Below are 13078 nucleotides of genomic sequence, written 5' to 3'. Positions count from 1 at the left end.
TCTAAGCCAGAATTTTGTCATGGTTTTATTTTTGCCTTCAGACTTTAAGTGTTTCAAATAAAGGATATGTTTTTAAAGCATGAATTAAAAGCCTAGAGTTCACATTGCTCCATGTGGAGCTAAGACAGACTTCTATGCTACCATACGTCTTTTTTAATTACAGGAAGCAAAAGGTTGTTTATTGAAAATCAGTTTTATAAAGGAAGAAGAAATGAAAGGACGTTTCTTCAGGCTACATGCGTTTAGCTTCCGTTGCATGCACCTATAAGGAAAAATAGATTCAATGTACTCTTGAGGGCTTGTAGTATACTATGCTTATCTTAAGGAATTATTAAAAAATCATTCTGTATTTGTTTCTGAATAGCTTGGCTTTTTTGGTAATGCCTGTCCCTTCCAGACTTCCAGATTGATATAAATGTTTTACTTGAATGAATGATGGAATAACATTCTCTCTGGTGGGAAGAGCTCTAGTTCTGCCTCCTCAATGAGTAGCATTAATGCAAACAATTGTTTTGCACTTCTAGCAGTGCTGTTACTGAAATAAGGACGAAAATAGTACTAATTCCATAAAGGCTCACTTCACTAGGTCATTCACACCTAAGAAAAGGCTGTTCTCTCTCCTGGCCTAAGACATCTATTTGGTAGGCCTTTAAGTGAGAAGTGATTTTTCATTTGTATCTGGCCAGTATCTGAAATAAATTTATTTAAACTCGTATAATGTAAAATTTCATTCAGTCTCTCCTACCTACTACAGATTTAGAAAATACAATGGTAACTTTCTCTTGTCAAATTGGTTATGACTGTGTAATAGGTCAGGTCTTCCCAATGAGATAAAATATCACTTTAGTGCTCTGTATACAGAAATGACTCCATTTTGATTTTGCTTTGTTATTGCTCTTTGGGGCACTGGTCTCTGATGAAGCTTCTTTTGCATGCTGCAGGCACTTGGCTCCTCTTCATCCTAGTCAGGGACTGCAGACAAAGGAAATAAAAATGCAATATAGGGATTAAATTGGGGTAAGGGGAGAAGGCCATAGAGTTCTTACCACAGAGACATAGGAGCAGGGAGGGGAGGACTTGCTGATGCACAACTCTGCTATCAGCATAGAGGATGGAAGTGTGCTTTATTCCAAGTATGAACACAAGACTGAGAAGGTGCTTAAAGCATTGTTGCAAATCCAAGTAATATCCACTCCCTGTGCTTTTCATTTGACAGAAAACTAAGATGGATTTAGTTAAAAGTAGTTGCATTTTATGAAGGTAGTTTCTCAGAGACGGGAAAAGTTCAAGTAATGTTTGGAAGACTTTTGGTCTCTGGAAGAAAGGCATAAAAATTTTGATGTGAGCAAGCAGTTTTTGCAGTTCACAAGTTCTTTCAGGGTATCAAAGACCTTCCACAGATCTCCAATTGTGAAGCATTCCAAAAAAGAATTTTTCATATCAGTTTCTTTGTATCAGGTCTGATGTGACTGATTCAAGCTGGTAAACCTGGTTTTAAACTAAGAACTCATGTAGTGTATGCACTTGGTTTCATTATGTAAGCAAATGTTGCAGCAGCCCCCTACTATCAATACTAGCTGTGGGATGAAAGGTTAGAGTACAGTCCTGCCAAAAAGGACTTAGAGTACTGGTGGATGGTAAGCTGGGCGTGAGCTAGTAATGTGCCCTTGCAGCCCAGAAAGCCAATTCCTGGCCTACATTAAAAGAAGTGTGGCCAGCAGTGCAAGGAAGGTGATCCTGCCCCTCTGCTCTGTGCTGGTGAGGCCTCACCTGGAGCACTGCGTCCAGATGTGGAGTCCTCAGTACAGGAGAGGCATGGAGCTGTTGGAGTGTGTCCAGAGGAGGGCCGCAAAAATGATTCAAGAGATGGAACTCTTTCCTTACAAAGACAAGCTGAGAGAGCTGGAGCAGTTCAGCCTGGAGAATAGAAGGCCCTGGGGAGACTGATAGCAGCCTTTCAGTACCTAAAGGGGGGCTTTAAGAAAGAAGAGATTAAACTCTTTAGCAGGGTCTGTTGTGATAGGACAAGTGGAAATGGACTCAAACTAGAATAGGGGAGATTTAGATTGGATATAAGGAAGAAGTTTTTTATGATACAGGCAGTGAGGCACTGGCACAGGTTGCCCAGAGAGGTGGTGGTGCCCTGTCTCTGGAGACACTCCAGGTCAGGCTGGATGGGGACTATGTTTATTTGGGGTAGGCAATTGAGTGGTATGTCAGATCCAAAAACTAATGGTATGGTTGTACTCTGCTGTGAAGGTCTAAGCTGGTTTGAGAAAACCTAGTACAAAATACGTGACTTGATATTAAAGGAAAACATAGAATACATTTTGCATTCCACAAAAAAGAACAGATATATGTTAGGGGTTGAGTAGTGTTAATTCTTTTTGTTCTTAATAATTATTAAGGATGTCGCAGTGAAATCAGAAAAGATTTATGTGATCACATACAAATTTATATGTATAAATATATTTACGGTGAATTCCTTGTAGTCGTGTGCTAGACTGGTTGAACTTCCATTATCAATGAAGCCAGTAAAAATTCTTGCTTTGTCTTCAGAAACTTAACTGCATGTAAGAATTTTTAACTGAAAACACTGAAAGCATCAGTTATCCTGAAATGTCATATGTTTACATGTCTGAAAAACACATTCAGATGCCTAACAAGATCTTTTCTTTTTTCCTCTTCACCTCCGCTTTAGGAATTGGCTCTCCGTAGCCAGCTTCCAACAATGGAACAAGATGGTGGATCTCAAAATCCCGTATCATCTCCTGGAATGTCTCAGGAACTGAGAACAATGACTACAAATAGTTCTGATCCCTTTCTTAACAGGTTTGTAGGAGTAGCTACTAGAAGGAAAAAAAAATTGATTTAAAATTCTGTTCAGAACATGTAATAGTTTATTTTGAACATCTGTCTATGCCAAAAGCCACAGCTGTAAATGAATCTTTCCTTAAATGGCAAGTCTAGTAAAAGTTGAGGATTAAAAGCTGTCTCCTGTGGGAGGAAGTAGTCTGTTCAGACTTGTAGGAAGGTTTTTTATTCAAAGTCATAACATGTTTGCCTTTGCATAATCTGTTGACTAACAGTCATTTCAAATTACTGACTCAGAAGAATTTGTGAATAGCTTGCTATGAGATCAAATGAGCTGTGAGGCACATTTAGGACTACACCTTGAGGTTCATTTTAAGGTTTTTCCGCTCACCCCTCCCCATCACTTCAGGTATTTAATTCAGCAATATTTTTACTCTGTTAATGTCAGGACTGCAAATAGTGGCATGTTTCATTTTAGATGCTGTATTATTTTGAAGTATGGGCCTTTTAAGTCAAGAGTTAGGATTTTACAATATAGACTAGTGTTTTTATATAACTTTTTTCTTAATCCCTCTGAGTTGAGGACTGTTTGTTTGTTTGGAAATACTGTTCTAATTGCAGCTTACAGATGCTTCATACTAATCATCACTGTTTTGGAGAACCTGCTGCAGCTTGTGACAAGTTGCATCTATATTTTTTACTTAGCATGCTGAAAAGGAAAGATGAAAATGACAAAAGAATCTAATCTCTGAACCACCTGTATTTTTAATTAATAGGATAAAAAAAATCTATTTAAGTTTTGTCAGCATCAATAGTTGAAGTTGTTCATTTTGTAGGGCTTCATTGAACTATATTTTGTCAGTGGTTTAAACTGATAACATCTCAGCATCCATTACCAAAAAAGAGAAAAATTACATATTCTATCTGAGTACGTTGGTACTTTTCTACATTACCTTGAAATGTTAGTGTTACTTTAGGATGTTTAGTGTAAATGCTCATGAATTATAATATGCTAATCCTTCTCTTTAATTGTGCACTCTTACACACACACACAAAACAACTGTAAAATGCACGGAAATTTCACATAAAATTCAAAATTCTTTCAATGCAAGGCTTAACTTATATTTTTGCTATCAGCAGGGTTTCAAATCTGCTTGCAAGGTAGGAAGTTCACATCATGTTAGAATTAACATGGTTTTGGAGTTGAGCAAGCTTAAATAACTGCCATAATCTTAGATACTGAAAGCTGTTAAAATCTTTGTAAGCCTTTATTGCAATTCTAAATCTCTTCTTGTACGTAACATCACCTATCGCTCCTGTCTGGGCTTTTGATGCCTAAAGAACCTTTTTCCAGTTATGGATATTCTGAGAGCTCATTTTACATTTGTCTCATTTTCTGTTTTTTCCAAAAGTCATATCCATCTCTTCAAATACTCTATCCTGCCTCCTACAAAAACAGATCTGGTTAGAAAGCATAATTTTCTGTTAGAGGGAGGGGTTGTTTTCCATGGAGTTCATACTGGAATTTGGTGTGATCTTTAGCTGTGCTGGCTTTGTGCCAAGGAATAAAAAGCACAAGAAATCTGAAAAGGTGACTATCTACTGATCTATCTCAAATTGCATTTTGAATAATACAATTTAGTTATGGGCTGTAATTTTCCATGACGTGACAAATAAATAAAGAAGTCCTTGTAGATAGAAGATGACCATGATGTGTTATAGTAACAAACTAGTCTGAATTTCTGGAAGGCTGTTGCCATCGTACACGAAGCCTGGGTATATTTTGAACATTATTCTTAATTAATGTAATATCCTCACATCTTACTCTTGTTTTCTGTATCTTTAGTTTTTAGATTGCCACTGTACTCCTCTGTACATCTAATACTCCAGCAGTGGACTAAAGCAGTTTGTCTGTTGTGTTTCTGTATATATGAAATATAAAATGATTTGTCTTCAATGACAAGTAGGAAAAAAGCTAGAAAGGACAAAGTTATTTTTAATTTTTGCCAGATTGATAATCAGCAAGGACTACTTACTAGAAGTTATCATTTGCCTAGTTTGCAGGTATGTTTAACTTGGCTATGTTTTTTGTAGTCCTCACCCCACACAGACTACTGAAAATTCTGTATCTCATCTGAATTCAGATAATTTTTTAAATTTACATTTTGGTTTAAGCATTGTTCCTTTCGAGGTAATTCTGTGTACATCACTGTGTTTAATTCTGGGATACACATAGGGGAAAAGGATTCTCTAAAGGGACACTTGTGGGTTGCTGGCTCTGAACTAGGTGCAGAAGTATAGTAGTTTTGATGTTCCTTATGTTTTAATTCAGATATCCAGAAATGCTCCTTTTTCCTCATAGAGTAGATAAAGTTCCAGGTGAAACAATCCTTCTAACTTTACATTCGAGAAATTCAAGTAGCTGAATATTTTCTACTTCCTATAAACTCTGAACATCCAAAAAGCATCAGAAAAAATGCTACATTGGAGGAAATGGAGAAAGTACACAGTGATGTTCTTATTTATGTAGTCAGTCTTCTGCCTGATGTCTTCTAACTGTCTTTATGCTATATTTCATTTTTAAGTGAAATATGACAGCAATGCAGAATATTTAGACTTTATATTATATGATTTTGGCTTTTGATTTGCTTCTTGGCATATGTCTTTGACTGTTAAATTTATATTGGTTGTGTTGGCAATTCTGTATCACTCCTAAATTGGGCTTTCTTCTTCTGTATACACATATTTTAACAAGTATTTTTTGAAGAAGCATCCATTCTATTTTGGGTAATGCAGTTTAGTTGCATGCAGTAATTTTGGGTGGTGTGACTATTAAGTGAAGAAATCCTTGCTGGAAATGTTTATTGAGGAGTGATTTGAAGAAAGAGGAGGTCTGGACATTCCAAGTGTGACAGCACCAGCCAAAAAGCCTTCTCAACCAGAATGATTCAGTTCAGCATAGGCTCAATTCTCTCAGTTCTATTTCTAGTATTTTGTCCCACAAAGTAAACAGCAATTTTTTTTCACAGAAGTTTTAAATAGCCTACTTGTGATAATTGTTATCAAATGTGTGGTGATACTTTTGCTCTCCGTATAGAAATGCCAGTTTTATTTCTTGTGTGCAAAGATGATCTTGTGAAATCTAACATATATGTTCATGGTAGATGGTATTTTGCTTGCATCCAATGTTGAACAGCTGTTCAGCTATCTTCTGTTTGCTTCTGCATACTTGACAAGGCATACACTACAGATCAGCATGTGTCCGAATGCTAATCAACACAATGCACAGCTTGATTGTACAGCTAGTACATCAGACTGATTTGCACTTAGAATTCACAGTGGAAAATATGTAAGTGTTCTCAGCAATGCTAGCACAGGTGGAAGAAATACGGGTTTGAAAATATTTCCAGGTGAAGCTTGGCTGTTAGTAGACACAGGAGGAGGGAGGTAACGGTATATTTCTACAGCTGCTTCCACTTGTGACTGTCTTGACTGGTGGGACTCTTTGCATCCTTTTAGCTATCATAGCAAAATATTTCAGATGTATGCCTACGTATAACAAGCAGCAGCTCCTTCCTACTTTTGAAAATAATTGTTCCAGTCAGGATAATGATTTTCAGTGTTGTATATAACTTTTCCTATTGTTCTACTTTCAGTCAACTGAAAACTGGATCCCCCCCCAGCTGATTGTAGGTCATCTGATTGGCCTGTTCTTCCCACTCCCATCCCAAATCTCCATTGCAGCTCCCTTGGTCTTTCTTGCTCCACTGGTAGTAAGATGGCAGTGAGAGAACTAATATATGTAAGGCCCTGTGCCATCTTGCTAACTGTTCTGTCAGCAAGATCATTCTGAACAGGATTTGTTTACAGAATGGCTTCTGTACAGTATTTGATTTATATCAGGCCCTCTTGCCATGACATGTACGACTGAACTGGTAGTAATGCAACAGCGGGAAGCAACTGAAGAATTGCTAAAGGAGTTCCAACTGTAGCTCCTATTTATAACAGCACTGACCTAAAAATGCACTTCAGTGGCTGATTAAACAAGGGGACGTTAGTGGTTAGAATGTTCTTAATCCTTACTGAAGTGTGAAATGTACACCATTATTAAACTTTGTAATGGTTAAGGACTGTGATATGCTTCTGATGGTTTTTAGCTGTGGGTGGGTGTGAAAAGTTAAAGCAGTGTGGAACATTGATAGGCAGTTTCTTAAAGCTTAGGTATGTTCTTACTGAGTTAAATTGAATCTCAATAATATGGTCTTAATTGAGAAAGGTCAGCATAAAATAAAAACCAGGTGTCTCACACAGACTTCAGCTTTTAATTAGAATGGAGCATTTCTTCTGACAGCCATGTTATCAAAACCCCTGCACTGGTTCTAACACAAGTGTCTAAGTATTTTAATTTCTCCAATGCTCTACCCTCATTTTTTGTTGCATTTTTTCTGTTACAGTGGAACATATCACTCCAGAGATGAAAGCACAGATAGCGGACTTAGCATGAGCAGTTACAGTGTACCCAGAACCCCCGATGACTTCCTGAACAGTGTTGATGAGATGGATACAGGTTTGTTCTCCTTAATACACCCTTTTCGGTTATGCTGGTGTCAAATGCTCAGCTGCTTTGCAGTGCTCTAAGAAGCTCCAATGTTTTCTTTATAGTTATTCTACCTCCTTCTATTTCCATCGCAGAACTGTTATACTTAAATTTGTGAAAAACATCCTTGTAGTAAATTTTATTGGGAGGCTCTTAAAGGGAATCATTCCTACAGTTATATGGAATTTGAATACCCATTTGCTTTCTTAAGAAATAATTTATTCTGAGCTAAGAACTGTGTCTTATTCATTATTGCTAATGTTGCACCTAAATTATATTTGACTCGGTATTGTCTTTTAAGCGTAAAAATTAAAACATGCTAAAAGACATTAAAGATGTGTAGAGATTCAGGTTAAAACATGAAAAGTTTGAAACAAAGGCAAGTTCTTTGTACATCTGTATGCAGCCAAGTCATCTTTAGTTTTTGTGATGGATTTCTATGAATCAGTGCTGGAGTGATGCAAGAGATCCAGGATTAACCTTTAACCAGTTATGATAAATTGTGGGTTTGGTACTTCCAGTAAATTGAACATCCATCTTGCTTTTTGTTATAACTAGGTGACAGTATCAGCCAAAGTAACATACCGTCCCATCAGAACCGATTCCCAGACTACCTTGAAGCCATTCCAGGGACAAATGTGGACCTTGGGACACTGGAAGGAGATGGGATGAATATAGAAGGAGAAGAACTGATGCCAAGTCTGCAAGAGGCTTTGAGCTCTGACATCCTAAACGACATGGAATCTGTCTTGGCAGCCACCAAGCTAGATAAAGAGAGTTTTCTTACTTGGTTATAGGGGCCTCAGGGAGACTGAATTCTAAATCTGTGAAGGATCTAAGGAGAATAGGACATCTGTATCTGAAGTTCAGAACAAGCCAGTGTGGCACACTTTGGCTTGTGTTCAGAAAAAGTAAATGAACAAATATTCAGCAAGATTCTTTCGTTTTGCTCTTCCTTGTCCATCGCTGCTGTTATATATTGCTGACTTTTTTCCACAGTTGACTCTGAAGAACAGACATCTTCTTGACCTTTTTCTATTGCTGTTGCAACTACTGTTGGGGGGTGGGGGAGGGAATGATGAGCCTATTTGAATGACGAATGCCATTCCTTTTGTCCTAGTGTGCGCTTGCATATCATTTTTATCTAAGTACTCAGATGTGAGAGTAAATTTCTGCATGTCACTGCTTGTAGTTTGCTCAGCTAGTTGTCTCCTGCTGCCTGTGGAAAGTGGTAAAACATGACATACTGGGGTGACAAGCCAAAAATGATGTATCTGGTCAAATGAAGTCAATACTGATTTGGAGATATGACTTAAAGGAGGGCTGAAAACTGGCATTAGGTGTTTCCACGAGTAGCTTCTTCATTAGCCACAAAGTGCTTTTGTTCATATTTTATGTTATAGTAAATCATGAGTCATTTTACATAGAAACATATATGAACTTTGATTGTTGCCACTTATTCTAGCCTAACTCTTGTTTGTCAAAAATAGTTTGATTATTTTTGTTAGTTGATTTAACTGTAGCTATAGGATGGGAAGTAATTCTAGGTGTTCTTTTTTTAAATAGTGAAATCTAAGGTTTTTTTCTGATTTCACATAGTCTTATTTAAATCTGAATTGTCTGCTTTTTTTATACCCAAACCATGGCTATTGTAGCGCAATAAGCTAGTGAGTACATAAAACAGTACGTTTTGCCTGTAACTTTTCTATTTTTTTTAAAGGCTAGCTTTGAATGTAATCCTTAGAATCCATGACCAGTGGCTTATTTTTCATGTTTCTTTGCAAGATATTGAATTAGAATCTAAGTGTGCTATTTACAATTTTAAAATGCATTTTAAAGTAGCAGAAACAATTTTACAGTGACCGATGCATCCAATCTCTCTTCTGGTTTTCAGTTTGTATCTGAATGAGTTTAGATTCTTTAATGGGAAAAAACTTTCTGAAAATTTTCTCCTGAGTGAGCGTGGGAAAATGGTCTGAACTATGAATATCACTGTAAGTTGCAATGAAAAGGCTAGAACACCAAAAAAACACAAGAATCCTCAGTAAAAACTCCGAAGTGTAATAGTTATCAAATTCCGTTTGGTGAAAAATAAGCCCTGGGCACAATGTAGAAGTCTGTAAAGATACGTGTTAGATGGTGACATGAGCAAGTAATGAAGTGTATATTAGCAGTAGAGCTTAGCATGGGATAGAGGTGAATATGAGTTATCTTTATTTTAACAGGAAAAGATGTATCACTAAGTTGTCTGCAGGAGTTGACAGTTTCCAAAGAGTATTTTTAAATGAACAAAACGAGCATGAATCAAACTTTCAGTATAAGCTATGACATTTTCTGTGGTTTTGGTTGTTTTTTTTCTAACTAAAAGTCGAGTCAGCAGTTAGCACCTCTGCAATTAAGGGTCCATCGCTATTCTCAGCGTAAGCCTTTATTTTCAAGGGTGTTTAACATGACCGTAAAGATGCTGTAAGCATGAAACCCGGTTTTCAGAAAAATCCCAGCTAGCGGGGACTTCTCCCAGAGGGAGATTTTAATGGCTTTTTATTTTGTTGTTAAAGAGACTGGTTGCCTTTCCATGTCAGGAACGGATCAGCAAAACAAATGACCCGTATGATCATTGTCATTTTTATACTTCAGAAATAAACGTGCTTCAGGATAATATAAAAGAACAAAAGCTCTGATAAAAGTCTCGTTTTAAGAACTGAAGCAGCAGAGGCAGAGATTTGAATTTTGCCACTAGAAATGCACATTTACTACTTTACGTAAGGATGGTAGTATTTGAAACCCGCAGATTTGTTTCTGCCTTGTTAAGGAATACTGGCAGGTGTTAAAATCCCAGTTTTCAAAACACAGTGGCCAACATGTTCTACTACACCAGTAGTTCGGCGGTTGATAGGCCGCTTCTGTATTGTGCAATGACACAGTAGCTCCTAAAGCAGTATATTGTGTCCAACTTATGGATTTTAGTAGCATTTTTAATATTTCCTTATGAACTTCTCTCTTCTTCCCTTCAGGAAAACAAATTACACGAAGCTGTTATAACTTGAATGGTATAACGTGAAACCACAACAGCAAGGAAACTGAGAACCTTTTCCATTTCAGTTGTCTTCCACAGTTGTATCCAGGCATTACAGCACACACAGTGCACTGGGTGCAGACTCCCAACACGCCATACCTTGGTGCCACACGGACGTGTACAGAACAGATGTTCTTTCCTTGCTTTTGTGCGTTTGTCGCAGCTTTAATATTTGAGTGTTTTTTCTCATTGTGAAAACACTAAATGGCTTATACTGTGTTTGGGTAGCACTGCTTGGGCTAGATACTGACAGACTGGGAATCCTTGAACTGTTCTAACACTAATTCTGTTTTGTGATTCTTATTTTAATAGATTTTCAAACATTTCCGTTCTCATTTACTAGGAAACGTACCATAGACATGCTGTACTGTTGGCAATCAACACTAATTGGGTTTATTTTTTTTATTCTGCAAACGCATTGTTTGATGAAGTGGTTAAAGTGTTTGAAATGCAAAAGTGTTTTGGGGTAGTATTTTATACTGATGTATATATTGAAACAAATCACTGTAATAATTGTAATAGCTGTTAGGTAAAATACACTACATGCAGACGGATGGGGCTGCACTATGCTGTGCTGTTCAACACCTGGGCAGGGCTACTGCTTGGAAACAGGTTGCAGTGTCAGTAAACCACGTGGATCAAATATTGTACCATTCAGTGTTGGCGCTCACCAATGCAAAAGGAGAAGAGACAATTTCAACGTGATTAACACTACATAGCTTTCACACATCTGGTAAATTAGTACTAAAGTGACCTTTTCACTTACGAGCATGTTTTTTTTTTTAATTCAAATTAACAGGTGTGCCTGTGTAAAATAATTTGTTTTCTGTATCTTGGAAAAAAAATACTCTACACATTTAGAATGTTGTATGTTAGAGAACTCTTAAATGCACCCTTGTCAAAAATTACATATATTAGTTACCAATGTTACTTTTTAGATATGAGCATGACTGTAAGTTAGGTACCTAAGTACGTTCTGTTACATTATTTTTCTTTATGTAATACTTTTTCAGTTGTTTTATTTGGTATAAATATATACTTTGTGCTTAAACATCTTTGTTTGTTTTTAACATTCAGTAGAAGGTAAAGGCATTGATTTCTCCAGCACGACAGTTGCATTGAATTGTTGAATTCCTGTCTTAGTTTCTGTTCTCGTCCCTGTCGTCACAGCTCTTGTAATCATAAACTCCAGTCCTGCAGGCATCGTGTGTGCAAGCTTACCTGAGGGACAGAGGAGTCCCACTGAAGTCAGTGAAGGCTTAGCATCAAAGTGTTCATCTCAGTGTGCTTGCAGTGAGAAAGAGAAAGCGACTCCAGTGAACCTTCTGCAGTTGGTATAAAACAGTGCTGCAGCTGTGATAGCAGGATAGTGAGAGCTGGTGACAGAACATCCGTTACCTTCTGTAAGCACACGTCCGCATCTTGCAGATGGGTTTGCAAGGTTCACTCAAAGCTATGCAGTGACTTGTGACACAATAAAGGCATGCTATTTTCATTCCTCAAGCTTTGAGTTACGAAATACAAAATATGCAATGACATAATTTGAAAGTGTGCAAGTTAAAAAAAAGTTTTGATGGGATACACTAATTTTGACCTCTAAAACAGAAATTCAGGGTGTTTTTTTTTTTTTTTTTTTTTAATACTATGCAGTTCTTGATAGCTGAAGTTGTATTTTTGCATCTTAGCAGCTTCAGAGTTATTGGTGCTCAGTTCTGAAATGCCTCAACCCTGCCAAATTCAATGCTGTTGTGCGTTATCTTTGATAAAGGAGGAGGTTTTTCACACAGAGGGTGGTGACACACTGGAACAGGTTGCCCAAGGAGGTTGTGGATGCCCCATCCCTGGAGGCATTCAAGGCCAGGCTGGATGTGACTGGGCAGCCTGGTCTGGTGGTTGGTGACCTGGCACATAGCAGGGGGGTTGAAACTAGGTAGTCCTTTTCAATCCAGGCCATTCTATGATAAAGGGCCTGGCCTCAATGATTCTGTCAGTGTCTTTAACTCATGAGCCTCACTCAGATCCTTTAAATTAAAACCTAACCTATCCTACCTCTCTCCGAGGAGCAGAAATCCAGTGCCAGGGTGTGGCAGGCCCCGATCTTATTTGCTGATACTACTATCTCCTGTTTATAAGGTGGTGACATACTGCAGCTGAGGGACCTTCTGAGGCAGCCCTAAATATGCTTCATTACAGCAGAGCAGGATATCTGGTCCAGGTGTTCTGGGCTCACTTGGGAATTCCTGCTGATATATTTTCAACAGTTCAAAAATAAAAAGTATTAGTTTTACTAAGCCAGAAATAGTATGTCTCCAAGGAAGATTTGAGTCTTTATGCTAATGCGCTAGTTAGCAGGGGGAAAAAAAAAAAGCATTTTCCATTCAGGGTCATTAACAAAATAATTAAGATCAAGCTATAATCTTTCTAGCTCCTCCTGTTTAGGAGGTTCATTCTGAGGTAAAGTGGGCACATCCATTTTGTTTACAGTATCCATATCTGTAGTCTGTTCTCCTGTAGCAAAGGAGAGGTGTGCTGCTTGCCCCTTGCCATCACCACTTACTGCTAATGGTGGCTGCACCCTCTGAGCAGAGATG

The 13078-nt window shown here is 37.7% G+C and overlaps 1 protein-coding gene across 6 annotated transcripts in view; it reads left to right on the top strand.

Annotated features, from left to right (window-relative positions):
• The window catches only part of YAP1 (Yes1 associated transcriptional regulator), an 82387-nt gene extending 70849 nt beyond the window's left edge, over nt 1–11538 (top strand). For all 6 annotated transcript variants that reach the window (XM_085216309.1, XM_085216310.1, XM_085216305.1 and 3 more), the window contains 3 exons: nt 2702–2832; nt 7269–7381; nt 7970–11538. In XM_085216309.1, coding sequence (XP_085072435.1) covers nt 2702–2832; nt 7269–7381; nt 7970–8208 — 483 coding nt within the window. In that variant the 3' untranslated portion in view covers nt 8209–11538. The remainder of the gene's footprint in view (nt 1–2701; nt 2833–7268; nt 7382–7969) is intronic.
• The last annotated feature ends 1540 nt before the right edge of the window (nt 11539–13078 follow it).

Source organism: Meleagris gallopavo, chromosome 1, assembly GCF_905368555.1.
Source record: "Meleagris gallopavo chromosome 1, MGAL_WU_HG_1.1, whole genome shotgun sequence".
Lineage (NCBI taxonomy): Eukaryota > Metazoa > Chordata > Aves > Galliformes > Phasianidae > Meleagris > Meleagris gallopavo.
Note: the sequence above shows the minus strand (reverse complement) of the source record. Positions and strands in the feature narration are given on the sequence as shown.